General features: G+C 44.1%; 1 protein-coding gene across 1 annotated transcript in view; it reads left to right on the top strand.

Moving 5' to 3' along the window:
- LOC110507127 (nucleoredoxin) overlaps nt 1-22794 on the top strand; it is an 88183-nt gene that overhangs the window by 54310 nt on the left and 11079 nt on the right. Inside the window, exons 2-5 of the mRNA XM_036965791.2 lie at nt 7598-7715; nt 12243-12376; nt 20308-20408; nt 21746-21852. Of these exons, the coding sequence (XP_036821686.1) occupies nt 7598-7715; nt 12243-12376; nt 20308-20408; nt 21746-21852 (460 nt within the window). The remainder of the gene's footprint in view (nt 1-7597; nt 7716-12242; nt 12377-20307; nt 20409-21745; nt 21853-22794) is intronic.

Raw genomic sequence — 22794 nt, 5'->3', positions numbered from 1 at the left:
GTGTACACCGTCCACTATGTGAGTTTCACAGATGTGACGCGGGACATGTTGGTTACCCTGAGACGGTCCCAGTTAATGACCTGGCCCCTAACCTCATCAATGTGGCTGGGGCAGATGGAGTTTCCAGAGGACCAAGAGAGAGAGAATGCACCATGCAACCTGTGGTGGAACTTTTGATTGTGGGTGGCCCTGACATGAGGGGTACTACAGTATGGAGGGACTGCCAGACAGACAGCCATACTCCACTACAGAGGACTTGGGTCTTCCACTCCCCAGGACAGGTAGGCACGCTGACCAGAGAGATGCCTGCTCATAGAGGACCTGGTGGGGGTTGAACACTCCTCTTCCAGTTCCACAGTAGAGAGGATGTCCCTCCCTGTACAGTCCCTGTCGAGGGAACCCATACCCTGTAAAACGCCAATCTCTCTGAGCAGCCTGAGCCTCCCTGAATCCGTCTGCACATCAGAACGCTAACTTGGCTCCCGAAGTGAAGTCATTGTTTTTATTAGAAAGAAAAGTTTTTCATCAGCCAGGCCTGGACTGGAACAGGACTGTAACTGAACCCAACTGGAGGCTTCCCCCACTGAGACAGACTGCAGACAGGCCTCACTCCTACATCTATCTCTCCCTTTCACTGAAATTACTAGAGAGACCACAGTGCTAAAATCATTATATGGTACTATGTGCCTATACCAAATTGTCTGGACTGGTGCAGTCCTTGGTGTATTGGCTTGGCTATCTCAAGGTCACTGGTACAATTCTGGCTCAGACTTGCTATCAGACTTTCAAACATCAATATTTCTATGCTTCTCAGACAACTCTCAGGAAATTGACCTCTGACTCTCAGTGCTATTCTTCAGGAGCTAGTCATTTCAAGCAACGCCCATCTTCTTCCCTCTGATATGGAAAGTGAGTTTCCACTGTGTGAGTTTCTTGATGCGCTCTCTGTCGTCGGACTACACCGAACATATACACCTATAAACAGTCCCAGTTTCAAACACTGCATTTGCGGTCATAAAGAGTCTGTTTCCGTTTTTATGCGGTATGTTTTATATTCATATCATGTCACAATATACAGTCGCAACAGTCATTATTTACTGAACAATAATATAAACGCAACATGTAAAGTGTTGGCCCCATGTTTCATGAGCTGAAATAAAAGATCCCAGACATTTTCCATATGCACAAAAAGCGTATTTCTCTAAAAATGTTTTACACAAATTAGTTTACATCCCTGGTTGTGAGCATTTCTCCTTTGCCAAATAATCCATCCACCTGACAGATGTGGCATATCAAGAAGCTGATTAAACAACCATATTCAGCAACTTCACACAGCCTGATCAATTATATGCGAAGGAGATGTCGCGCTGCATGAGCGAATGGTGGTCATACCATATACTGACTGGTTTTCTGACCCACACCACTACTTTATCTGTGACCAACAGATGCATATATCAAATAGTATTAGTCACATGCGCCGAATACAACCTTACAGTGAAATGCTTACTTACGAACCCCTAACCAACAATGCAGTTTTAAAAAATACGGATAAGAAATAAAATAAACAAGTAATTAAAGAGCAGCAGTAAAATAACAATAGCAAGACTATATACAGGGGGGTACCGGTATAGAGTCAATATAAGGGGGCACCGGTTAGTTGAGGTAATATGTACATGTAGGTAGAGTTATTAAAGTGACTATGCATAGACGATAACAACCGAGAATAGCAGCGGTGTAAAAGAGGAGATGGGGGGGGGGGCAATGCAAATAATCTGGGTAGCCATTTGATTAGTTGTTCTGGAGTCTTATGGCTTGGGTGTAGAAGTTATTTAGAAGTCTCTTGGACCAAGACATGGTGCTCCGGTACCGTCTCCGGACAGTCTATGACTAGGGTGGCTGGAGTCTTTGAACATTTTTAGGGCCTTCCTCTGACACCGCCTGGTATAGAGGTCTTGGATGGCAGGAAGCTTGGCCCCAGTGATGTACTGGGCCGTTCGCACTACCCTCTGTAGTGCCTTGCGGTCGGAGGCCGAGCAGTTGCCATACCTGGCAGTGATGCAACCAGTAAGGATGCTCTCGATGGTGCAGCTGTAGAACCCTTTGAGGATCTGAGGACCCATGCCAAATCTTTTCAGTCTCCAGAGGGGAAATAGGTTTTGTCGTGCCCTCTTCACGACTGTCTTGGTGTGCTTTGACCATAATAGTTTGTTGGTGATGTGAACACCAAGGAACTTGAAGCTCTCAACCTTCTACACTGCAGCCCCGTCGACGAGAATGAGGGTGTGCTCGGTCCTCCTTTTCCTGTAGTCCACAATCATCTCCTTTTGTCTTGATCACGTTGAGGAAGGGGTTGTTGTCCTGGCACCACATGGCCAGGTCTCTGACCTCCCTATAGGCTGTCTCATCGGTGATCAGGCCTACCAATGTTGTCATCAGCAAACTTAATGATGGTGTTGGAGTCGTGCTTGGCCTTGCAGTCATGAGTGAACAGGAGTACAGGAGCAGACTGAGCACGCACCCCTGAGGGGCCCCTATGTTGAGGATCAGCATGGCAGATGTGTTGTTACCTACCCTTATCACCTAGGGGCGGCCTGTCAGGAAGTCCAGGATCCAGTTGCAGAGAGAGGTGTTTAGTCACAGGGTCCTTAGCTTAATGATGATCTTTGAGGGCACTATGGTGTTGAATGCTGAGCTGTAGTCAATGAATAGCGATCTCACAGGTGTTCCTTTTGTCCAGGTGGGAAAGGGCAGTGTGGAGTGTAATGGAGATTGCATCATCTGTGGATCTGTTGGGGCTGTATGCAAATTGGAGTGGGTCCAGGGTTTCTGGGTGTTGATAATGGTGTTGTGAGCTATGACCAGCCTTTCGAAGGACTTCATGGTTACAGACGTGAGTGCTACGGGTCGTAGTCATTTAAGCAGGTTACCTTAGTGTTCTTGGGCACAGGCGCTATGGTGGTTTGCTTGAAACATGTTGGTATTATAGACTCGGACAGGGAGAGGTTGAAAATGTAATTGAAGACACTTGTCAGTTGGTCAGCGCATGCTCGCAGTAAACGTCCTGGTAATTAATCTGGCCTACGGCCTTGTGAATGTTGACCTGTTTAAAGGTCTTACACGGCTGCCGAGAGCGTGATCACACAGTCTTCCGGAACAGCTGATGCTCTCATGCATGTTTCAGTGTTATTTGCCTCAAAGCTAGCATATAATTAGTTTATCTTGTCTGGTAGGCTTGTGTCACTGGGCAGCTGTCGGCTGTGCTTCCCTTTGTAGTCTGATGGTTTGCGAGCCCTGCCACACTCAGCTGGCATCAGAGCCGGTATAGTGCGATTCAATCTTAGTCCTGTAATGATGCTTTTCCTGTTTGATAGTTCGTCGGAGGGCATAGCGAGATTTCTTTAAAGCTTCCGGGTTAGAGTCCCGCTCCTTGAAAGCGGCAGCTCTAGCCTTTAGCTCAGTGCGGATGTTGCCTGTTATCCAGGGCTTCTGTTTGTGGTATGTACGTACGGTCAATGTGGGGACGACGTCTTCGATGCACTTCTTGATGAAGCCAATGACTGATGTGGTGTACTCCTCAATGGCATCAGAGGAATCCTGGAACATATTCCAGTCTGTGCTAGCAAAACAGTCCTGTAGCTTAGCATCTGCTTCATCTGAGCACTTTTTTATTGATCTAGTCACTGGTGCTTCCTGCTTACATTTTTGCTTATAAGCAGGAATGAAGAGGGGAGAGCTTTGTATGCATCTCTGTGTGTGGAGTATAGGTGGTCCAGAGTTGCATATTTAACATGCTGATTAGAAATTTGGTAAAACGGATTTAAGTTTCCCTGCATTAAAGACCCCGGAGCGCCACCTCTGTGTGGTTTGTTTTCTTGTTTGCTTATGGCGGAATACAGCTCATTCAGTGCTGTCTTAGTGCCAGCCTCTGACTGTGGTGGTTTGTAAACAGCTATGAACAATACAAATGAAAAGTCTCTAGGTAGGTAGTGTGGTCTACAATTTATCATGAGATACTCTACCTTAGGCGAGCAATAGCTCGAGACCTCCTTAGATATCGTGCACCAGCTGTTATATATCTGTATTCCCAGTAAGGTGAAATCCATAGATTAGGGACTAATTTAATTCATTTCAATTGACTGATTTCCTTATATGAACTGTAACTCAGTAAAATCTTAAATTGTTGCATGCTGTGTTTATATTTTTGTCCAGTATAATTAATGTTAATTCCTGTGGAGGTATGCTTTCTTCACATACTTTATTGAATAGACAGAATAATTTACAGTTTTTTCCTCACTCGAAGAAAGGCTACATTAAGTGATTTGTATTTCTATGGGGTATAGTGCAGAGTCGGTGACAAAAGGTTTTTATCAAGTGTGGATTTTTCTGCTCTTTTTACGTTATGTTGCTCTTATTAGTGAAGGTGGAAACATCTCCACTTCACTGATCCTCAACACTGGGGCCCCACAAGGGTGCGTGCTCAGCCCCCTCCTGTACTCCCTGTTCACCTATTACTGCGCAGCCATGCACACCTCCAACTCAGGCAGCAAGTTTGCAGATGACACAACAGAAGTGGGCTTTATTATCAACAACGACGAGACCGCTTACAGGGAGGTCACTCAGGGGCACTCGGAGTGTGGTTTCAGGAAAAAAAACTCACTCAACGTCAACAAAACAAAGGAGATGATCATGCACTTCGTGAAACAGCAGAGGGAGCACCCCCTATCCACATCGACTGGACAGCAGTGGAGAAGATGGAAAGTTTTAAGTTCCTTGGCATACACATCACAGACAAACTGAAATTGTCCACCCACACAGACAGTGTGGTGAAGGCGGCACAACAGCGCCTCTTCAACCTCAGGAGACTGAAGAAATTTGACTTGTCACCTAAAACCCTCACAAACTTTTACAGATGCACAATTGAGAGCATCCTGTCGGGCTGTATCACTGCCTGGTACGGCAACTGCACCGCCCACAACCGTAAGGCTCTCCAGAGGGTGGTGCGGTCTGCACAACGCATCACCGAGGGTAAACTACCTGCCCTCCAGGACACCTACAGAATCCGATGTCACTGGAAGGCCAAAACGTTCATCAAGGACAACAACCACCCGAGCCACTGCCTGTTCACCCCGCTACCATCCAGAAGGTGAGGTAAGTACAGGTAAAGTGGGGAGAACAAGTATTTGATACACTGCCGATTTTGCAGGTTTTCCTACTTACAAAGCATGTAGAGGTCTGTAATTTTTATAATCAGTACACTTCAACTGTGAGAGACGGAATCTTAAACAAAAATCCAGAAAATCTCATTGTATGATTTTTAAGTAATTAATTAGCATTTTATTGCATGACATAAGTATTTGATCACCTACCAACAAGTAAGAATTCCAGCTCTCACAGACCTGTTAGTTTTTCTTTAAGAAGCCCTCCTGTTCTCCACTCATTACCTGTATTAACTGCACCTGTTTGAACTCGTTACCTGTATAAAAGACACCTGTCCACACACTCAATCAAACAGACTCCAACCTCTCCACAATGGCCAAGACTAGAGAGCTGTGTATGGACATCAGGGATAAAAATTGTAGACCTGCACAAGGCTGGGATGGGCTACAGGACAATAGGCAAGCAGCTTGGTGAGAAGGCAACAACTGTTGGCGCAATTATTAGAAAATGGAAGAAGTTCAAGATGATGGTCAATCACCCTTGGTCTGGGGCTCCATGCAAGATCTCACCTCATCAATGATCATGAGGAAGGTGAGGGATCAGCCCAGAACTACATGGCAGGACCTGGTCAATGACCTGAAGAGAGCTGGGACCACAGTCTCAAAGAAAACCATTAGTAACCCACTACGCCGTCATGGATTAAAATCCTGCAGCGCACGCAAGGTCCCCCTGCTCAAGCCAGCGCATGTCCAGGCCCATCTGAAGTTTGCCAATGACCATCTGGATGATCCAGAGGAGGAATGGGAGAAGGTCATGTGGTCTGATTAGACCAAAAAACTATATTTTTGTCTCAACTCCACTCTCTGTTTGGAGGAAGAAGAAGGATGAGTACAACCCCAAGAAAACCATACCAACCGTGAAGCATGGAGGTGGAAACATCATTCTTTGGGGATGCTTTTCTTCAAAGGGGATTGGACGACTGCACCGTATTGAGGGGAGGATGGATGGGGCCATGTATCGCGAGATCTTGGCCAACAACCTCCTTCCCTCAGTAAGAGCATTGAAGATGGGTCGTGGCTGGGTCTTCCAGCATGACAACGACCCGAAACACACAGCTAGGGCAACTAAGGAGTGGCTCCGTAAGAAGCATCTCAAGGTCCTGGAGTGGCCTAGCCAGTCTCCAGACCTGAACCCAGTAGAAAATCTTTGGAGGGAGCTGAAAGTTCGTATTGCCCAGCAACAGTCTGTATGGAGGAGTGGGCCAAAATCCCTGCTGCAGTGTGTGCAAACCTGGTCAAGAACTACAGGAAACGTATGATCTCTGTAATTGCAAACAAAGGTTTCTGTACCAAATATTAAGTTCTGCTTTTCTGATGTATCAAATACTTATGTCTTGCAATAAACTGCAAATTATTTACTTAAAAATCATACAATGTAATTTTCTGGATTTTTTGTTTTAGATTCCGTCTCTCACAGTTGAAGTGTACCTATGATAAAAATGTACAGACCTCTACATGCTTTGTAAGTAGGAAAACCTGCAAAATCGGCAGTGTATCAAATACTTGTTCTCCCCACTGTATATCAAAGCTGGGACCGAGAGACTGAAAAACAGCTTCTAAAGCCATCAGACTGCCTACATTCAGACTCAAAATCATCGTCCACTTTAATAAATGGATCACTAGTAACTTTCATAATGCCACTTTTTAATAATGTTTACATATCTTGCACTCATCTCATATGTATACACTGTATTCTACACCATCTATTGCATCTTGCCTATGCTGCTCGCTCATCACTCATCCATATATTTATATGTACATATTCTTATTCCATCCCTTTACTTAAGATTGTGTGTGTTAAGTAGTTTTTGTTGAATTGTTAGATCACTTGTTAGATATTACTGCACTGTCAGAACTAGAAGCACAAGCATTTCACTACACTTGCGTTAACATCTGCTAACCATGTGTATATGATCAATAAAATTTGATTCATGACATCACAGCAGGGGCGAAACGCTCCTTGTGAATGCCAGTTACTTTAAAGTTTAAAGTTAGCTAGTTAGTGTGATTCTAGCCTTCATCTAATTTACCGCAGGCTGCGTCTCTGCTGCTGTTTTATTCAACCTGGCTCATTTTGTAGTCCCTTTATACTTCAGAGAAACGGCTTGCCTCGGTAATAGATACTGGTCCTTCTGCACTTTTGGTGTAATTATAGTGAAAATGGCTGTTGTCCTATAAACTTATGGATATCAATTGATGTCTGATAAATAATTATTTATAAACTAGATGGAAAACCAACTATAGTAAGATGTACGACATTCAATTACTTTTTTTATTTGTTTTTTTCTATTCCTGTTGCTCGGACGATTAACCAGAGCATAGGTGTCTTATACTAACTGCATATTTCCCATTTCTCTCCTCTGTCCTCTCTGTCTGTCCAGATGAAGCTGTGGAACAAGTACAAGGTGACCAGTATTCCCTCGCTGGTGTTTGTGGATGCAGCCACAGGGAAGGTGTTGTGTCGGAACGGACTACTGGTGGTGAGAGATGACCCCAAAGGTAAATCTCCTCAGTCAGACTGAGCCTCAGCAATGAGGACTGCGCCAGAACACAGAGACACACACGTGCAAACAAGCATACAGTTTATTACATGATAAATGCCTTGTCAGAATTTCCTATTGTGAAGTTTCTGTGCCACATCCTTCCATATTCCATATTTCTCAATTTGTGTCCTGTTCTTGTATTGCATGAATATTATAAAGTGCCCTTTCTTATTCCCACATCTGCAGACCTATAATTTCCCAGCTTTTAAGTGGGAGACTGCCTGTTCGCAAGAGCAGACTTGCATTCCTTTCTGGTACATGAGAGGATGTCCTCTCATGGCCAAAAAAAATCACAATACTTTGACATCCTGCTCTTTAGAGCCCTAATTGCACAACATGAGAAAGGCCCACTAGTCAGAGAGGGGGTGTTCCAAAAAAGGTCCAAATACAAATTCCATCTAGACACCGTTGCCCAAGATGACACACAAAACAATACATACCTCGGCCTAAACATCAGCGCCACCGGTAACTTCCGCCAAGCTGTGAACGAGCTGAGAGACAAGGCAAGAAGGACCTTCTATGCCATCAAAAGGAACATAAAATGTGACATACCAATTAGGATCTGGCTAAAAATACTCAGATCAGTAATAGAACCCATTGCCGTTTATGGTTGTTAGGTCTGGGATCTGCCTGCCAACCCAGAATTCACAAAATGGGACAAACACCAAATTGAGACTACATGCAGAGTTTTGAAAAAATATCCTCAATGTCCAACGTAAAACACCAAATAATGCAAGCAGAGCAGAATTAGTCCGATACCCGCTAATGATCAAAATCCAGAAAAGAGACGTTAAATTCTACAACCACCTAAAAGGAAGCGATTCCCAAACCTTCCATAACAAAACCATCACCTACAGAGAGAGAAACCTGGAGAAGAGCCCCCAAAGCAAGCTGGTCCTCGGGCTCTGTTCACAAACAGAACCCACAGAGCCCCAGGACAGCAACACAATTAGACCCAACCAAATCATGAGAAAACAAAAAGTTAATTACTTCCAATGTGTCAAGTAATTAACAAAAAAACTGAGCAAACTGGAATGCCTTTCCACAAAGAATTTGAAAGCAAAACCAATTTTGATAAACTCCCATATCTACTGGGTGAAATACCACAGTGTGCAATCACAGCAGAAAGATTTGTGAATTTGTGACCTGAAAAGGGCAACCAGCAAACACCATTGTAAATACAACCCATATTTATGTTTGATTTATTTTCCTTTTGTACTTTAACTATTTGCACATCATTACAACACAGTATATACAGTGGGGCAAAAAAGTATTTAGTCAGCCACCAATTGTGCAAGTTCTCCCACTTAAAAAGATGAGAGGCCTGTAATTTTCATCATAGGTACACTTCAACTATGACAAACAAAATGAGAAAAAAAAATCCAGAAAATCACATTGTAGGATTTTTAATGAATTTATTTGCAAATTATGGTGGAAAATAAGTATTTGGTCAATAACAAAAGTTTATCTCAATACTTATATACCCGTTGTTGGCAATGACAGAGGTCAAACATTTTCTGTAAGTCTTCACAAGGTTTTCACACACTGTTGCTGGTATTTTGGCCCATTCCTCCATGCAGATCTCCTCTAGAGCAGTGATGTTTTGGGGCTGTTGCTGGGCAACACAGACTTCCAACTCCCTCCAAAGATTTTCTATGGGGTTGAGATCTGGAGACTGGCTAGGCCACTCCAGGACCTTGAAATTCTTCTTACGAAGCCACTCCTTCGTTGCCCGGGCGGTGTGTTTGGGATCATTGTCATGCTGAAAGACCCAGCCACGTTTCATCTTCAATGCCCTTGCTGATGGAAGGAGGTTTTCACTCAAAATCTCACGATACATGGCCCCATTCATTCTTTCCTTTACACAGATCAGTCGTCCTGGTCCCTTTGCAGAAAAACAGCCCCAACGCATGATGTTTCCACCCCCATGCTTCACAGTAGGTATGGTGTTCTTTGGATGCAACTCAGCCTTCTTTGTCCTCCAAACACAACGAGTTGAGTTTTTACCAAAAAGTTATATTTTGGTTTCATCTGACCATATGACATTCTCCCAATCTTCTTCTGGATCATCCAAATGCTCTCTAGCAAACTTCAGACGGGCCTGGACATGTACTAGCTTAAGCAGGGGGACACGTCTGGCACTGCAGGATTTGAGTCCCTGGCGGCGTAGTGTGTTACTGATGGTAGGCTTTGTTACTTTGGTCCCAGCTCTCTGCGGGTCATTCACTAGGTCCCCCTGTGTGGTTCATGGATTTTTGCTCACCGTTCTTGTGATAATTTTGACCCCACGGGGTGAGATCTTGCGTGGAGCCCCAGATCGAGGGAGATTATCAGTGGTCTTGTATGTCTTCCATTTCCTAATAATTGCTCCCACAGTTGATTTCTTCAAACCAAGCTGCTTACCTATTGCAGATTGTCTTCCCAGCCTGGTGCAGGTCTACAATTTTGTTTCTGGTGTCCTTTGACAGCTCTTTGGTCTTGGCCATAGTGAAGTTTGGAGTGTGACTGTTTGAGGTTGTGGACAGGTGTCTTTTATACTGATAACAAGTTCAAACAGGTGCCATTAATTAACGAGTGGAGGACAGAGGAGCCTCTTAAAGAAGAAGTTACAGGTCTGTGAGAGCCAGAAATCTTGCTTGTTTGTAGGTGACCAAATACTTATTTTCCACCATAATTTGCAAATAAATTAATAAAAAATCCTACAATGTGATTTTCTGGATTTTTTTTCTCATTTTGTCTGTCATAGTTGAAGTGTACCTATGATGAAAATTACAGGCCTCTCATCTTAAGTGGGAGAACTTGCACAATTGGTGGCTGACTAAATACTTTTTTGCCCCACTGTAGATGTAATATAACATTTGAAATGTCTTTATTATTTTGGAACTTCTGTGAGTGTAATGTACATTTGTTTATTTCAGTTTTGTTTATTATCTACTTCACTTGCTTTGGCAAATTTAACATATGCTTCCCATGCCAATAAAGCACTTGAATTGAATTGTGAGGGAGAGTGGAGAGAGTAGGCATGGTGGCAGTAGAACACGTGGTGCAGGGGAATGGATTTCACGAGCTGAACTGTATGACAGATCCTCTGTCTGTCTGCTTAATGAATCCCAGTCTCCATCCCAGCCCACAGTAGACTGCACACTATCATTCCCATGATTCATTAACACCAACTAGATGTGGTAAAGAAGAGATTCATCCATCCCCTCCTCTTTAACAACTCTGAGAGGGTAGCGGTAGCAGAAAAGGGGTGTGTTTGTGTTGTAGTGAGGAAGGGAGACGGGGGTTACAGGCGGGGTAGTAAGAGTTTGAGGTGGGCTGGGGGGGGGGGGGAAAGGGGAGGGTGGTTGAGAATTCAGGACCCTCTTTCAGCATTGTGAAAAGGCCTAGCTGTCTTGAGTGGCGGAGTGGAGGAGAAGTTGCCTGCAGCACCAGGAAGGAGTGCACTTTTACAGTGTGAATGGGGACAACAATAAAAGGATACAGCAGCAGAGGCAGTGGGGATGTGTCAGCCATGTCTAATGAAGCCCTATAGAGGGAAGCCCACATAAAGGAACCTTTACTTCCCTGTCTAATGAAGGCCTATAGAGGGAAGCCCACATAAAGGAACTTTTACAGCCCTGTCTAATGAAGGCCTATAGAGGGAAGCCCACATAAAGGATCCTTTACAGCCCTGTCTAATGAAGGCCTATAGAGGGAAGCCCACATAAAGGAACCTTTACAGCCCTGTCTAATGAAGGCCTATAGAGGGAAGCCCACATAAAGGAACCTTTACAACCCTGCCTAATGAAGGCCTATAGAGGGAAGCCCACATAAAGGAACCTTTACAGCCCTGTCTAATGAAGGCCTATAGAGGGAAGCTCACATAAAGGAACCTTTACAGCCCTGTCTAATGAAGGCCTATAGAGGGAAGCCCACATAAAGGAACTTTTACAGCCCTGTCTAATGAAGGCCTATAGAGGGAAGCCCACATAAAGGAACCTTTACAGCCCTGCCTACAGCACTTTATTTATGATTACACCTTATTATTTGGTCCTCCCAAATGCATCTCTAGTGCTTGACACTAACAATGAAGACACCTTGAAAAAGAAACGAAAGGGAGTAAGGTTGGCAGCGCTCCCTGTCTCTGTATGGGAAATTGAAAAGCATGGCATTCAAATCTAATTTTGCATCTGTTGTGCGGTCCCATTTCCAAACACAGATGACATGGATTACAAAAGAGCTTGTGAGTAGGAGGCACACTGGGTTTAGACGTTTGTATGACAAATGCTGGGCACATGTGCATGTATTTAATATCTAATAGCTGTGCCAGGGGGATGGAGAGAGTGCTCTGGTTTTGAATGGGGAGTTTCTCACACACAGAAAAAGCTCTCTTCTCTGTTCAGTAATCAGACCCTTGTCTCTCTATCCTTTCTCCCCAACACCAAACCCTCCCTCCCACCCTAATTCTCCCTCCTCCTCCTCCCCCCCCCCCCCCTCTCAGGCCTGGAGTTCCCCTGGGGGCCCAAGCCCTTTGCAGAGGTGGTGGCCGGCCCTCTGCTCAGGAACAACAGGCAGACAACAGACATCAGCTCATTGGAGGGCCACTATGTGGGAGTGTACTTCTCAGCACACTGGGTAAGTGGTGGGGTGGAGGCCGGGAAGGACACACACATGCAGGGAGGGAGGGAAAGGACCCTCATTTTCCTTTTCAGGCATCCAGCTGCCCCCGATATGAGGACTAGCCTTATGAAAACAAAGGCATCGGTGAAAGCCAGGGCGGGGCGGCAGGGCACAGCGGGAGGAAACACAGCAGCCGGTAGCCAGGAATGGACAGAGTTGTTAGGGGATTTCCATTGTCTGGGATTACAGTAGCTAGTTATTCCACTCCTTGCTGTCATCACCAACTAGTGCCCTTTTAAAGTGAGCGTCCGATCCATTGTCTCTGTCAGTGCTGGGCTTGCCCATCCGTGTGAAGGTCGTGATGCATGAAAGGCTTGTGTCACTGATGAGCTCAGCTGATGACACACACACACACACACAGGCCACAGATGCCCCTCCAGCTGCCAGTGCTGCCTTCAGCTCCAGAGACCAGTCAGCACCAAGCCATAACGCACTGACTGGTCCACTTTCCAAACCAATACAAATTTGTACATTTTATTTGTCACATTCTTCACAAACAACAGGTGTAGACTAACAGTGACATGTTTACTTACAGGTCCTTTTTCCAACGATGCAGAGTTAAAGATAAAATAGAAATAGTGACATGAGGAATAAATACACAGTGAATAACATTAATGAGTAAAAATAGCATGGCTATATACAGGGAGTACCAGTTCCAAGTCCATGTGCAGGGGTATGAGGTAATTGAGGTAATTATGTACATACAGTGAGGGATTTTGTACGTTTGGCCACTGACAAAGAAATGATCAGTCTATAATTTTAATGGTAGGTTTATTTGAACAGTGAGAGACAGAATAACAAAAAAATCCAGAAAAACGCATGTCAAAAATGTTATAAATTGATTTGCATTTTAATGAGGGAAATAAGTATTTGACCCCCTCTCAATCAGAAAGATTTTTGGCTCACAGGTGTCTTTTATACAGGTAACGAGCTGAGATTAGGAGCACACTCTTAAAGGGAGTGTTCCTAATCTCAGTTTGTTACCTGTATAAAATACACCTGTTCACAGAAGAAATCAATCAGATTCCAAACTCTCCACCATGGCCAGGACCAAAGAGCTCTCCAAGGATGTCAGGGACAAGATTGTAGACCTACACAAGGCTGGAATGGGCTACAAGACCATCGCCAAGCAGCTTGGTGAGAAGGTGACAACAGTTGGTGCGATTATTCGCAAATGGAAGAAACAAAGAATCTCCCTCGGCCTGGGGCTCCATGCAAGATCTCATCTCGTGGAGTTGCAATGATCATGAGAACGGTGAGGAATCAGCCCAGAACTACACGGAAGGATCTTGTCAATGATCTCAAGGCAGCTGGGACCATAGTCACCAAGAAAACAATTGGTAACACACTACGCCGTGAAGGACTGAAATCCTGCAGCGCCCGCAAGGTCCCCCTGCTCAAGAAAGCACATATACATGCCCGTCTGAAGTTTGCCAATGAACATCTGAATGGTTCAGAGGACAACTGGGTGAAAGTGTTGTGGTCAGATGACACCAAAATGGAGCTCTTTGGCATTAACTCAACTTGCTGTGTTTGGAGGAGGAGGAATGCTCCCTATGACCCCAAGAACACCATCCCCACCGTCAAACATGGAGGTGGAAACATTATGCTTTGGGGGTGTTTTTCTGCTAAGGGGACAGGACAACTTCACCACATCAAAAGGGACGATGGACGGGGCCATGTACCGTCAAATCTTGGGTGAGAACCTCCTTCCCTCAGCCAGGGCATTGAAAATGGGTCGTGGATGGGTATTCCAGCATGACAATGACCCAAAATACACGGGCAAGGCAACAAAGGAGTTGCTCAAGAAGAAGCACTTTAAGGTCCTGGAGTGGCCTAGCCAGTCTCCAGACCTTAATCCCATAGAAAATCTGTGGAGGGAGCTGAAGGTTCGAGTTGCCAAACATCAACCTCGAAACCTTAATGACTTGGAGAAGATCTGCAAAGAGGAGTGGGACAAAATTCTTCCTGAGATGTGTGCAAACCTGGTGGCCAACTACAAGAAACGTCTGACCTCTGTGATTGCCAACAAGAGTTTTTCCACCAAGTACTAAGTCATGTTTTGCAGAGGGGTAAAATACGTATTTCCCTCATTAAAATGCAAATCAATTTATACAATTTTTGACATGCGTTTTTCTGGATTTTTTTGTTGTTATTCTGCCTCTCACTGTTCAAATAAACCTACCATTAAAATTGTAGACTAATCATTTCTTTGTCAGTGGACAAACATACAAAATCAGCAGGGGATCAAATATTTTTTCCCTCACTGTATATAATTACAAAAGCTAAGACAATGGAGCCGGAGGGAACGGCTGCCGTTTTACGGGCTCCTAACTAACTTTGCGATTTTGTGTTTTTATGCATTGTTTAACTTATTTAGTGCATAATGTTGCTGCTACCGTCTCTTATGACCAAAAAGAGCTTCTGGATATCAGAACAGCGATTACTCACCTCGAACTGGACAAAGATTTTTTTCTTTAATGAGTCCGACGCGAAGGATGTACTGTTTCTCCGAGACCAGGCCCAAATCCCTGTCATTTGAGTGAAGAAAAGACAGCGGTACAGGGGGCGGAGATCGGGGTGCTTTGTGAGAATTCGTCAGCGAGTGCGTAACCCGCCTCTACCATCTGGCCAATGTGAAATCTCTGGAGAATAAACTGGATGAGCTCCGTTCGAGACTATTCTACCAACTGGACATTAACTGAAATATGTTATGTTTCACAGAGTCGTGGCTGAACAACAACACGGATAATATGCATTTGGCTGGATTTTCCATGCATTCGCAGGACAAAACTGCTCCGTCCGGTAAGACGGTAGTGGTGTGTGTCTATTTGTCAATAACAGCTGATGATCAATGTCTAATATTAAGGAAGTCTCGGTATTGCCCGCCTGAGGTAGTGTGGTGTACAGCTTATCATGAGGTACTCTACCTACCAAGAGAGTTTTCATCTATATTTTTCGTAGCCGTCTATTTACCACCTCAAACCGATGTTGGCACTAAGGCCGTACTTAACAAGCTGTACAAGGCCATAAGCAAACAAGAAAATGCTCATCCAGAAGCAGCGCTCCTAGTGGCCGGGGACTTTAATGCGGGCAAACTTAAATCCGTTTTACCTCATTTCTCCCAGCATGTCACCTGTGCAATCAGAGGGGGAAAAAACTCTAGACCACCTTTACTCCACAGAGATGCATACAAAGCTCTCCCTCTCCCTCTATTTGGCAAATCTGACCATAATTCTATCCTCCTGATTCCTGCTTACAAGCAAAAACTACCAGTGACTTGCTCAATACGGAAGTGGACAGATGACGCAGATTCTACGCTACCGGACTGTTTTGCTAGCACAGACTGGAATATGTTCCGGGATTCATCCAATGGCATTAAGGAGTATACCACCTGAGTCACCAGCTTCATCAATAAGTGTATCAACGACGTTGTCCCCACAGTAACCGTATGTACATATTCCAACCAGAAGTCATGGATTACAGGCAACATCCGCACCGAGCTAAAGGCTAGAGCTGCCGCTGCCGTTTTCAAGGAGTGGGACACTAATCCGGACGCTTATAAGATATCCCTCTATGCCCTCAAAAGATCCATAAAACAGGCAAAGCGTCGATACAGGACTAAGATTGAATCCTACTATACTGACTCTGATGCTCGTCGGATGTGGCAGGGCTTGCAAAGGGAAACCCAGCCGCGAGCTGCCCAGTGACGCGAGCCTACCAGACAGGCTAAATGCCTTTTATGCTCGCTTCGAGGAAAGCAACACTGAAGCACCAGCTGTTCTGGACGGCTGTGTGATCACGCTCTCCGTAGCTGATGTGAGCAAGACCTTTTAAACAGGTCAACATTAACAAGGCTGCGGGGCCAGACGGATTACCAGGACGTGTACTCCGAGCATGGTGGACCAACTGGCAAGTGTCTTCACTTGACATTTTCAACCTCTCCCTGACCGACTCTGTAATACCTACATGTTTCAAGCAGACCACCATAGTCCTTGTGCCCAAGAAATCAAAGGTAACCTGCCTAAATGACTACCGCTCCTTAGCACTCATGTCGATAGCCATGAAGTGCTTTGAAAGGCTGGTCATGGCTCACATCAATACCATCATCACACTGCCCTTTCCCACCTGGACAAAAGGAACACCTATGTGAGAATGTTGTTCATTGACTACAGCTCAGCGTTCAACACCATAGTGCCTACAAAGCTCATTACTAAGCTAAGGACCCTGTGACTAAACACCTCCCTCTGCAACTGGATCCTGGACTTCTTGACAAGCTGCCCCCAGGTGGTAAAGGTAGGCAACAGCACATCTGCTACGCTGATCCTCAACATTGGGGCCCCTCAGGGGTGCGTGCTAAGTCCCCTCCTGTACTCCCTGTTCACCCACGACTGTGTGACCAAGCACGACTCCAACATCATTATTAAGTTTGCTGACAACACAACGGTGGTGGCCTGATCACCGACAACGATGAGACATACTATAGGGAGGAGATCAGAGACCTGGCAGTGTGGTGCAAGGACAACCACCTCTCCCTCAATGTGAGCAAGACAAAGGAGCTGACCGTGGAGAACAGGAAAAGGAGGGTCAAACAGTCCCCCATTAACATCGGGGCTGTAGTGGAGCGGGTCGAGAGATTAAATTTCCTTGATGTCCACATCATCTACAACAAACTATCATGGTCCAAAAACACCAAGAAAGTTGTGAAGAGTGCACAAAAATGCATTTTCCCCCTCTGGAGACTGAAAATATTTGGCATGGGTCCCCAGATCCTCAAAAGGTTCTACAGCTGCACCATCGAGAGCATCCTGACCGGTTGCATCAGCGCTTGGTATGGCAACTGCTCAGAATCTGACCGTTAGGCGCTACAGAGGGTAATGCCTTCTGCCCAGTACATAAATGTGGCCAAGCTTCCTGCCATCCCTGTTCTCTCTGCTACCGCAAAACAAGAAGTACCGGAGCGCCAAGTCTCGGTTCAAAAGACTTCTTTACAGCTTCTACCCCCCAAGCCATAAGACTGCCAAACAATAAAATTGCACCCCGGACTATTTACATTGACCCCTTCCCCCCCTTTGTTTGTACACTGCTGCTGCTCGCTGTTTGTTTATCTATGCATAGTCACTTTACCCCTACCTACATGTACAAATGACCTTGACTAACCTGTAGCTCCGCACATTGACTCGGTACCAGTATCCCCTGTATATAGCCTCGTTATTGTTATTTTATTGTTACTTTTTATTTAATTTTGTGTTACTTTTTATTTAATTTTTCACTTAAGAAAATATTTACTAAATAAACAAATCTCTTTCTTGAACTGCATTGTTGGTTAAGGGCTTGTAAATCAACATTTCACGGTAACACGGTAAGGTACCTGTGATACCTGTTGTTTTCAGCGCATGTGACAAATACAATTTGATATAGTTATGTGTATTATTTTAAGGCTACATTCCCCTCTCTTAACAGTGTAAATTCACCACACCATTAATAGACAGTTCCAAGCGTGAAATGGCCAGCACTTGGCCATTGGATTACTTTTACCAACAACCTGAAGTGACCCTCGACAGGATAGAGTAGGTGATCCAGTTCCTCACTGACTTTACCCTCGTCACTAGCTATGTGTGTGTGAGCGCTGTGTTTGTGTCACTGAGGCTGAGAAAGAAAAGGAGGAAATGGAGAATGGATAGAGAAAATATACTGTAAGAGGGAGAGACTGATGAGTGAGACTGGTCTGGTTTGTTTTCTTCAGCCACAGATCTGCCACCGCTGGCACTCTGATACCATCTTAATGCCAGCCGCTCTGCTCCTCCACGCTCGCACGCACTCATGGAGGGAACACAACACACACACACACTAGACCAGAGACTATGAAGTCATTCTCCCTGCTTGACTTGAGAGGGCTCTCAAAATACACACTCACAACAACAAATGCCTCCAAGCCAAGGACCATCCTGAGTTCAATCCCGAGCACTTAGGTTCTCACATTTGAATGGCCCAGGAAACAAAATGTAAATGTTAGTCCTGGTTCCTGGTGAAACATTGGAGTGATGTACTGCAGAGAGTCAGTCAGAAAACACACCCAAGGCCATGTTATATTTATTTATATACAGTGCCTTGCGAAAGTATTCGGCCCCCTTGAACTTTGCGACCTTTTGCCACATTTCAGGCTTCAAACATAAAGATATAAAACTGTATTTTTTTGTGAAGAATCAACAACAAGTGGGACACAATCATGAAGTGGAACGACATTTATTGGATATTTCAAACTTTTTTAACAAATCAAAAACTGAAAAATTGGGCGTGCAAAATTATTCAGCCCCTTTACTTTCAGTGCAGCAAACTCTCTCCAGAAGTTCAGTGAGGATCTCTGAATTATCCAATGTTGACCTAAATGACTAATGATGATAAATACAATCCACCTGTGTGTAATCAAGTCTCCGTATAAATGCACCTGCACTGTGATAGTCTCAGAGGTCCGTTAAAAGCGCAGAGAGAATCATGAAGAACAAAGAACACACCAGGCAGGTCCGAGATACTGTTGTGAAGAAGTTTAAAGCCAGATTTGGATACAAAAAGATTTCCCAAGCTTTAAACATCCCAAGGAGCACTGTGCAATCGATAATATTGAAATGGAAGGAGTATCAGACCACTGCAAATCTACCAAGACCTGGCCGTCCTTCTAAACTTTCAGCTCATACAAGGAGAAGACTGATCAGAGATGCAGCCAAGAGGCCCATGATCACTCTGGATGAACTGCAGAGATCTACAGCTGAGGTGGGAGACTGTCCATTGGACAACAATCAGTCGTATATTGCACAAATCTGGCCTTTATGGAAGAGTGGCAAGAAAGCCATTTCTTAAAGATATCCATAAAAAGTGTCGTTTAAAGTTTGCCACAAGCCACCTGGGAGACACATCAAACATGTGGAAGAAGGTGCTCTGGTCAGATGAAACCAAAATTGAACTTTTTGGCAACAATGCAAAACGTTATGTTTGGCGTAAAAGCAACACAGCTGAACACACCATCCCCACTGTCAAACATGGTGGTGGCAGCATCATGGTTTGGGCCTGCTTTTCTTCAGCAGGGACAGGGAAGATGGTTAAAATTGATGGGAAGATGGATGGAGCCAAATACAGGACCATTCTGGAAGAACCTGATGGAGTCTGCAAAAGACCTGAGACTGGGATGGAGATTTGTCTTCCAACAAGACAATGATCCAAAACATAAAGCAAAATCTACAATGGAATGGTTCAAAAATAAACATATCCAGGTGTTAGAATGGCCAAGTCAAAGTCCAGACCTGAATCCAATCGAGAATCTGTGGAAAGAACTGAAAACTGCTGTTCACAAATGCTCTCCATCCAACCTCACTGAGCTCGAGCTGTTTTGCAAGGAGGAATGGGAAAAAATGTCAGTCTCTCGATGTGCAAAACTGATAGAGACATACCCCAAGCGACTTACAGCTGTAATCGCAGCAAAAGGTGGCGCTACAAAGTATTAACTTATTAAGGGGGCTGAATAATTTTGCACGCCCAATTTTTAAGTTTTTGATTTGTTAAAAAAGTTTGAAATATCCAATAAATGTTGTTCCACTTCATGATTGTGTCCCACTTGTTGTTGATTCTTCACAAAAAAATACAGTTTTATATCTTTATGTTTGAAGCCTGAAATGTGGCAAAAGGTCGCACAGTTCAAGGGGGCCGAATACTTTCGCAAGGCACTGTATATATTTATATATTTATTTATTTATATATATATATATATATATATATATATATATATATATATATATATATATATATATATACACAGCTGTATAGGGACAGATCAATATAGAGACAGATCAATATAGGTAATTCTGGAAACTGTGTTTGTGTTGTCCCTGCAGTGCCCTCCATGCCGCAGTCTGACTCGGGTGCTGGTAGAATCATATCGCACTGTGAAGGAATTGGGTCAGAAGTTTGAGATGGTGTTCGTCAGCGCTGACAGGTGAGACTCATCAAGTATTTCCTTCATACACGTATACACACTGTCTCGCGCTCTCGCTGTTGCTCTCTCGCTCTCTGTCGCGCACGCATATATATATATATATATATATATATATATATATATATATGTATGTATGTATGTGTGTGTGTGTGTGTGTGTGTGTGTGTATATATATATATGTGTGTGTGTGTGTGTGTGTGTGTGTGTGTGTGTGTGTGTGTGTGTATATATATATATATGTGTGTGTGTGTGTGTGTGTGTGTGTGTGTGTATATATATATATATATATATATATGTGTGTGTGTATATATATATATATATATATATATATATATATATATATATATGTATATATATATATGTGTATGTATATATATGTATATATATATATGTATATATATATATCCATTAAAATAACATCAAATTGATCAGAAATACAGTGTTAATATTGTAAATGACTTTTGGAGCTAGAAACGGCTGATTTTTAAAAATATATATATAATAATAATGGAATGTCTACATAGGTGTACAAAGGCCCATTTATCAGCAACCATCACTCCTGTGTTCCAATGGCACGTTGAGTGCCTAGAAGGCCAGCATCCCGGAGTCGCCTCTTCACTGTTGACATTGAGACTGGTGTTTTGCGGGTACTATTTAATGAAGCTGCCAGTTGAGGACTTGTGAGGCGTCTGTTTCTCAAACTACACACTCTAATGGACTTGTCCTCTCGCTCAGTTGTGCACCGGGGCCTCCCACTCTTTCTATTCTGGTTAGAGACAGTTTGCGCTGTTCTGTGGAGGGAGTAGTACACAGCATTGTACAAGATCTTCAGTTTCATGGCAATTTCTCGCATGGAATAGCCTTCATTTCTCAGAACAAGAATAGACTGACAAGTTTCAGAAGAAAGTTCTTTATTTCTGGCCATTTTGAGCCTGTAATCAAACCCACAAATGCTGATGCTCCAGATACTCAACTAGTCTAAAGAAGGCCAGTTTAATTGCTTATTTAATCAGAACAACAGTTTTCAGCTGTGCTAACATAATTGCAAAAGAGTTTTCTAATGATCAATTAGCCTTCTTAAAATGATAAACTTTGATTAGCTAACACAATGTGCCATTAGAAGACAGGAGTGATGGTTGCTGATAATGGGCCTATGTAGATATTCCATAAAAAAATCTGCCTTTTACAGCTACAATAGTAATTTACAACAAGAACAATGTCTACACTGTATTTCTGATCCATTTGATGTTATTTTAATGGACAAACATTTGAATGGACTGAATAAACAGAGTTGACAGTGGCTCTAAGGGTTGTTTTGTGTTTGTCAACCAACGCAGGTCGGAGGAGTCCTTTCAGCAGTACTTCAGTGAGATGCCTTGGTTGGCAGTCCCATACTCAGACGAGGCCCGACGATCACGACTCAACAGACTCTTCGGAATACAAGGTACAACACTATCTCTGATGTCTCCTCCTGTACTCATATAATGTAGTCCTCTTGGACATGAGGCTCAGAGTATCAAACACTAACTGTCTGGCCAAATTATGTGTTGATGTGGAGAAGCGGCCTAATGGCAGCCAGCTCTACTGTGTGTTGTTCTGTGCTGGGTAGGGAACAGTGAACAGATAGCCCTCAAGCTAAAGGAATGTGGGCTGGTAATCAAGTTTACTGTCCCGCTCACTGAGTAAGGGTCATTTCTCTCTCTCGCTCTGCCTTTTTTTCCTTCTTCCCAAGGCTTTTTTTCTATAACCTACCCCCCCCCCCCCCCCCCCCCCCACACCCCCGTCTCTCGCTAATGCCCCCACCATCAAGTCTGTCTGTCCGTCTGTCCACAGGGGAGTAGTGTGGTTGTAGTCAAGGTGCTGGCTCATTGCCTTTTCTGCCTGAATGTTAAGAATGCTTGCAGGACTAGTCGATACTGCCCCGCTTCCCCATTCAAACCCCTGTTATTCACACTGGCCCCCACCCATCACACACACACACACACACACCCTTCCTCCCAGCCAAACACACACTATGCACTCTGTCTGTTTCTGATAAGGCTGTTTAATACGGCAGTGACATTGTAATCTGAAAGACTGTGGGAGAGAAAGGGGTCGGGCGTTATGAAAAATCTCCTGAACAGGGAACGCAGCGGGAGTCTGAGCAGAGAAATGGATGGGGAGAGAGAGAGAGAGAGAGAGAGAGAGAGAGAGAGCGCAGAGGCAGGTCAGAGCCTCTGAGGGACTTTAAGCTCCTCCATACCACACAGATAAACAGTGGGAGAGAGACAGCCATATGTGGTGAGAGTAACTGGAAAACATGGAAGAATAGGAGGGTGAGGTGGCAGTAGCAAGATCTTCAATTCATGATTGTTCTCTCCGTTTCCATCTTTCTCACTTTCTTTTT

Source organism: Oncorhynchus mykiss, chromosome 27 (assembly GCF_057628025.1).
Source record: "Oncorhynchus mykiss isolate SJ-2025 chromosome 27, ASM5762802v1, whole genome shotgun sequence".
NCBI classification, from domain to species: Eukaryota; Metazoa; Chordata; class Actinopteri; order Salmoniformes; family Salmonidae; genus Oncorhynchus; species Oncorhynchus mykiss.
Note: the sequence above shows the minus strand (reverse complement) of the source record. Positions and strands in the feature narration are given on the sequence as shown.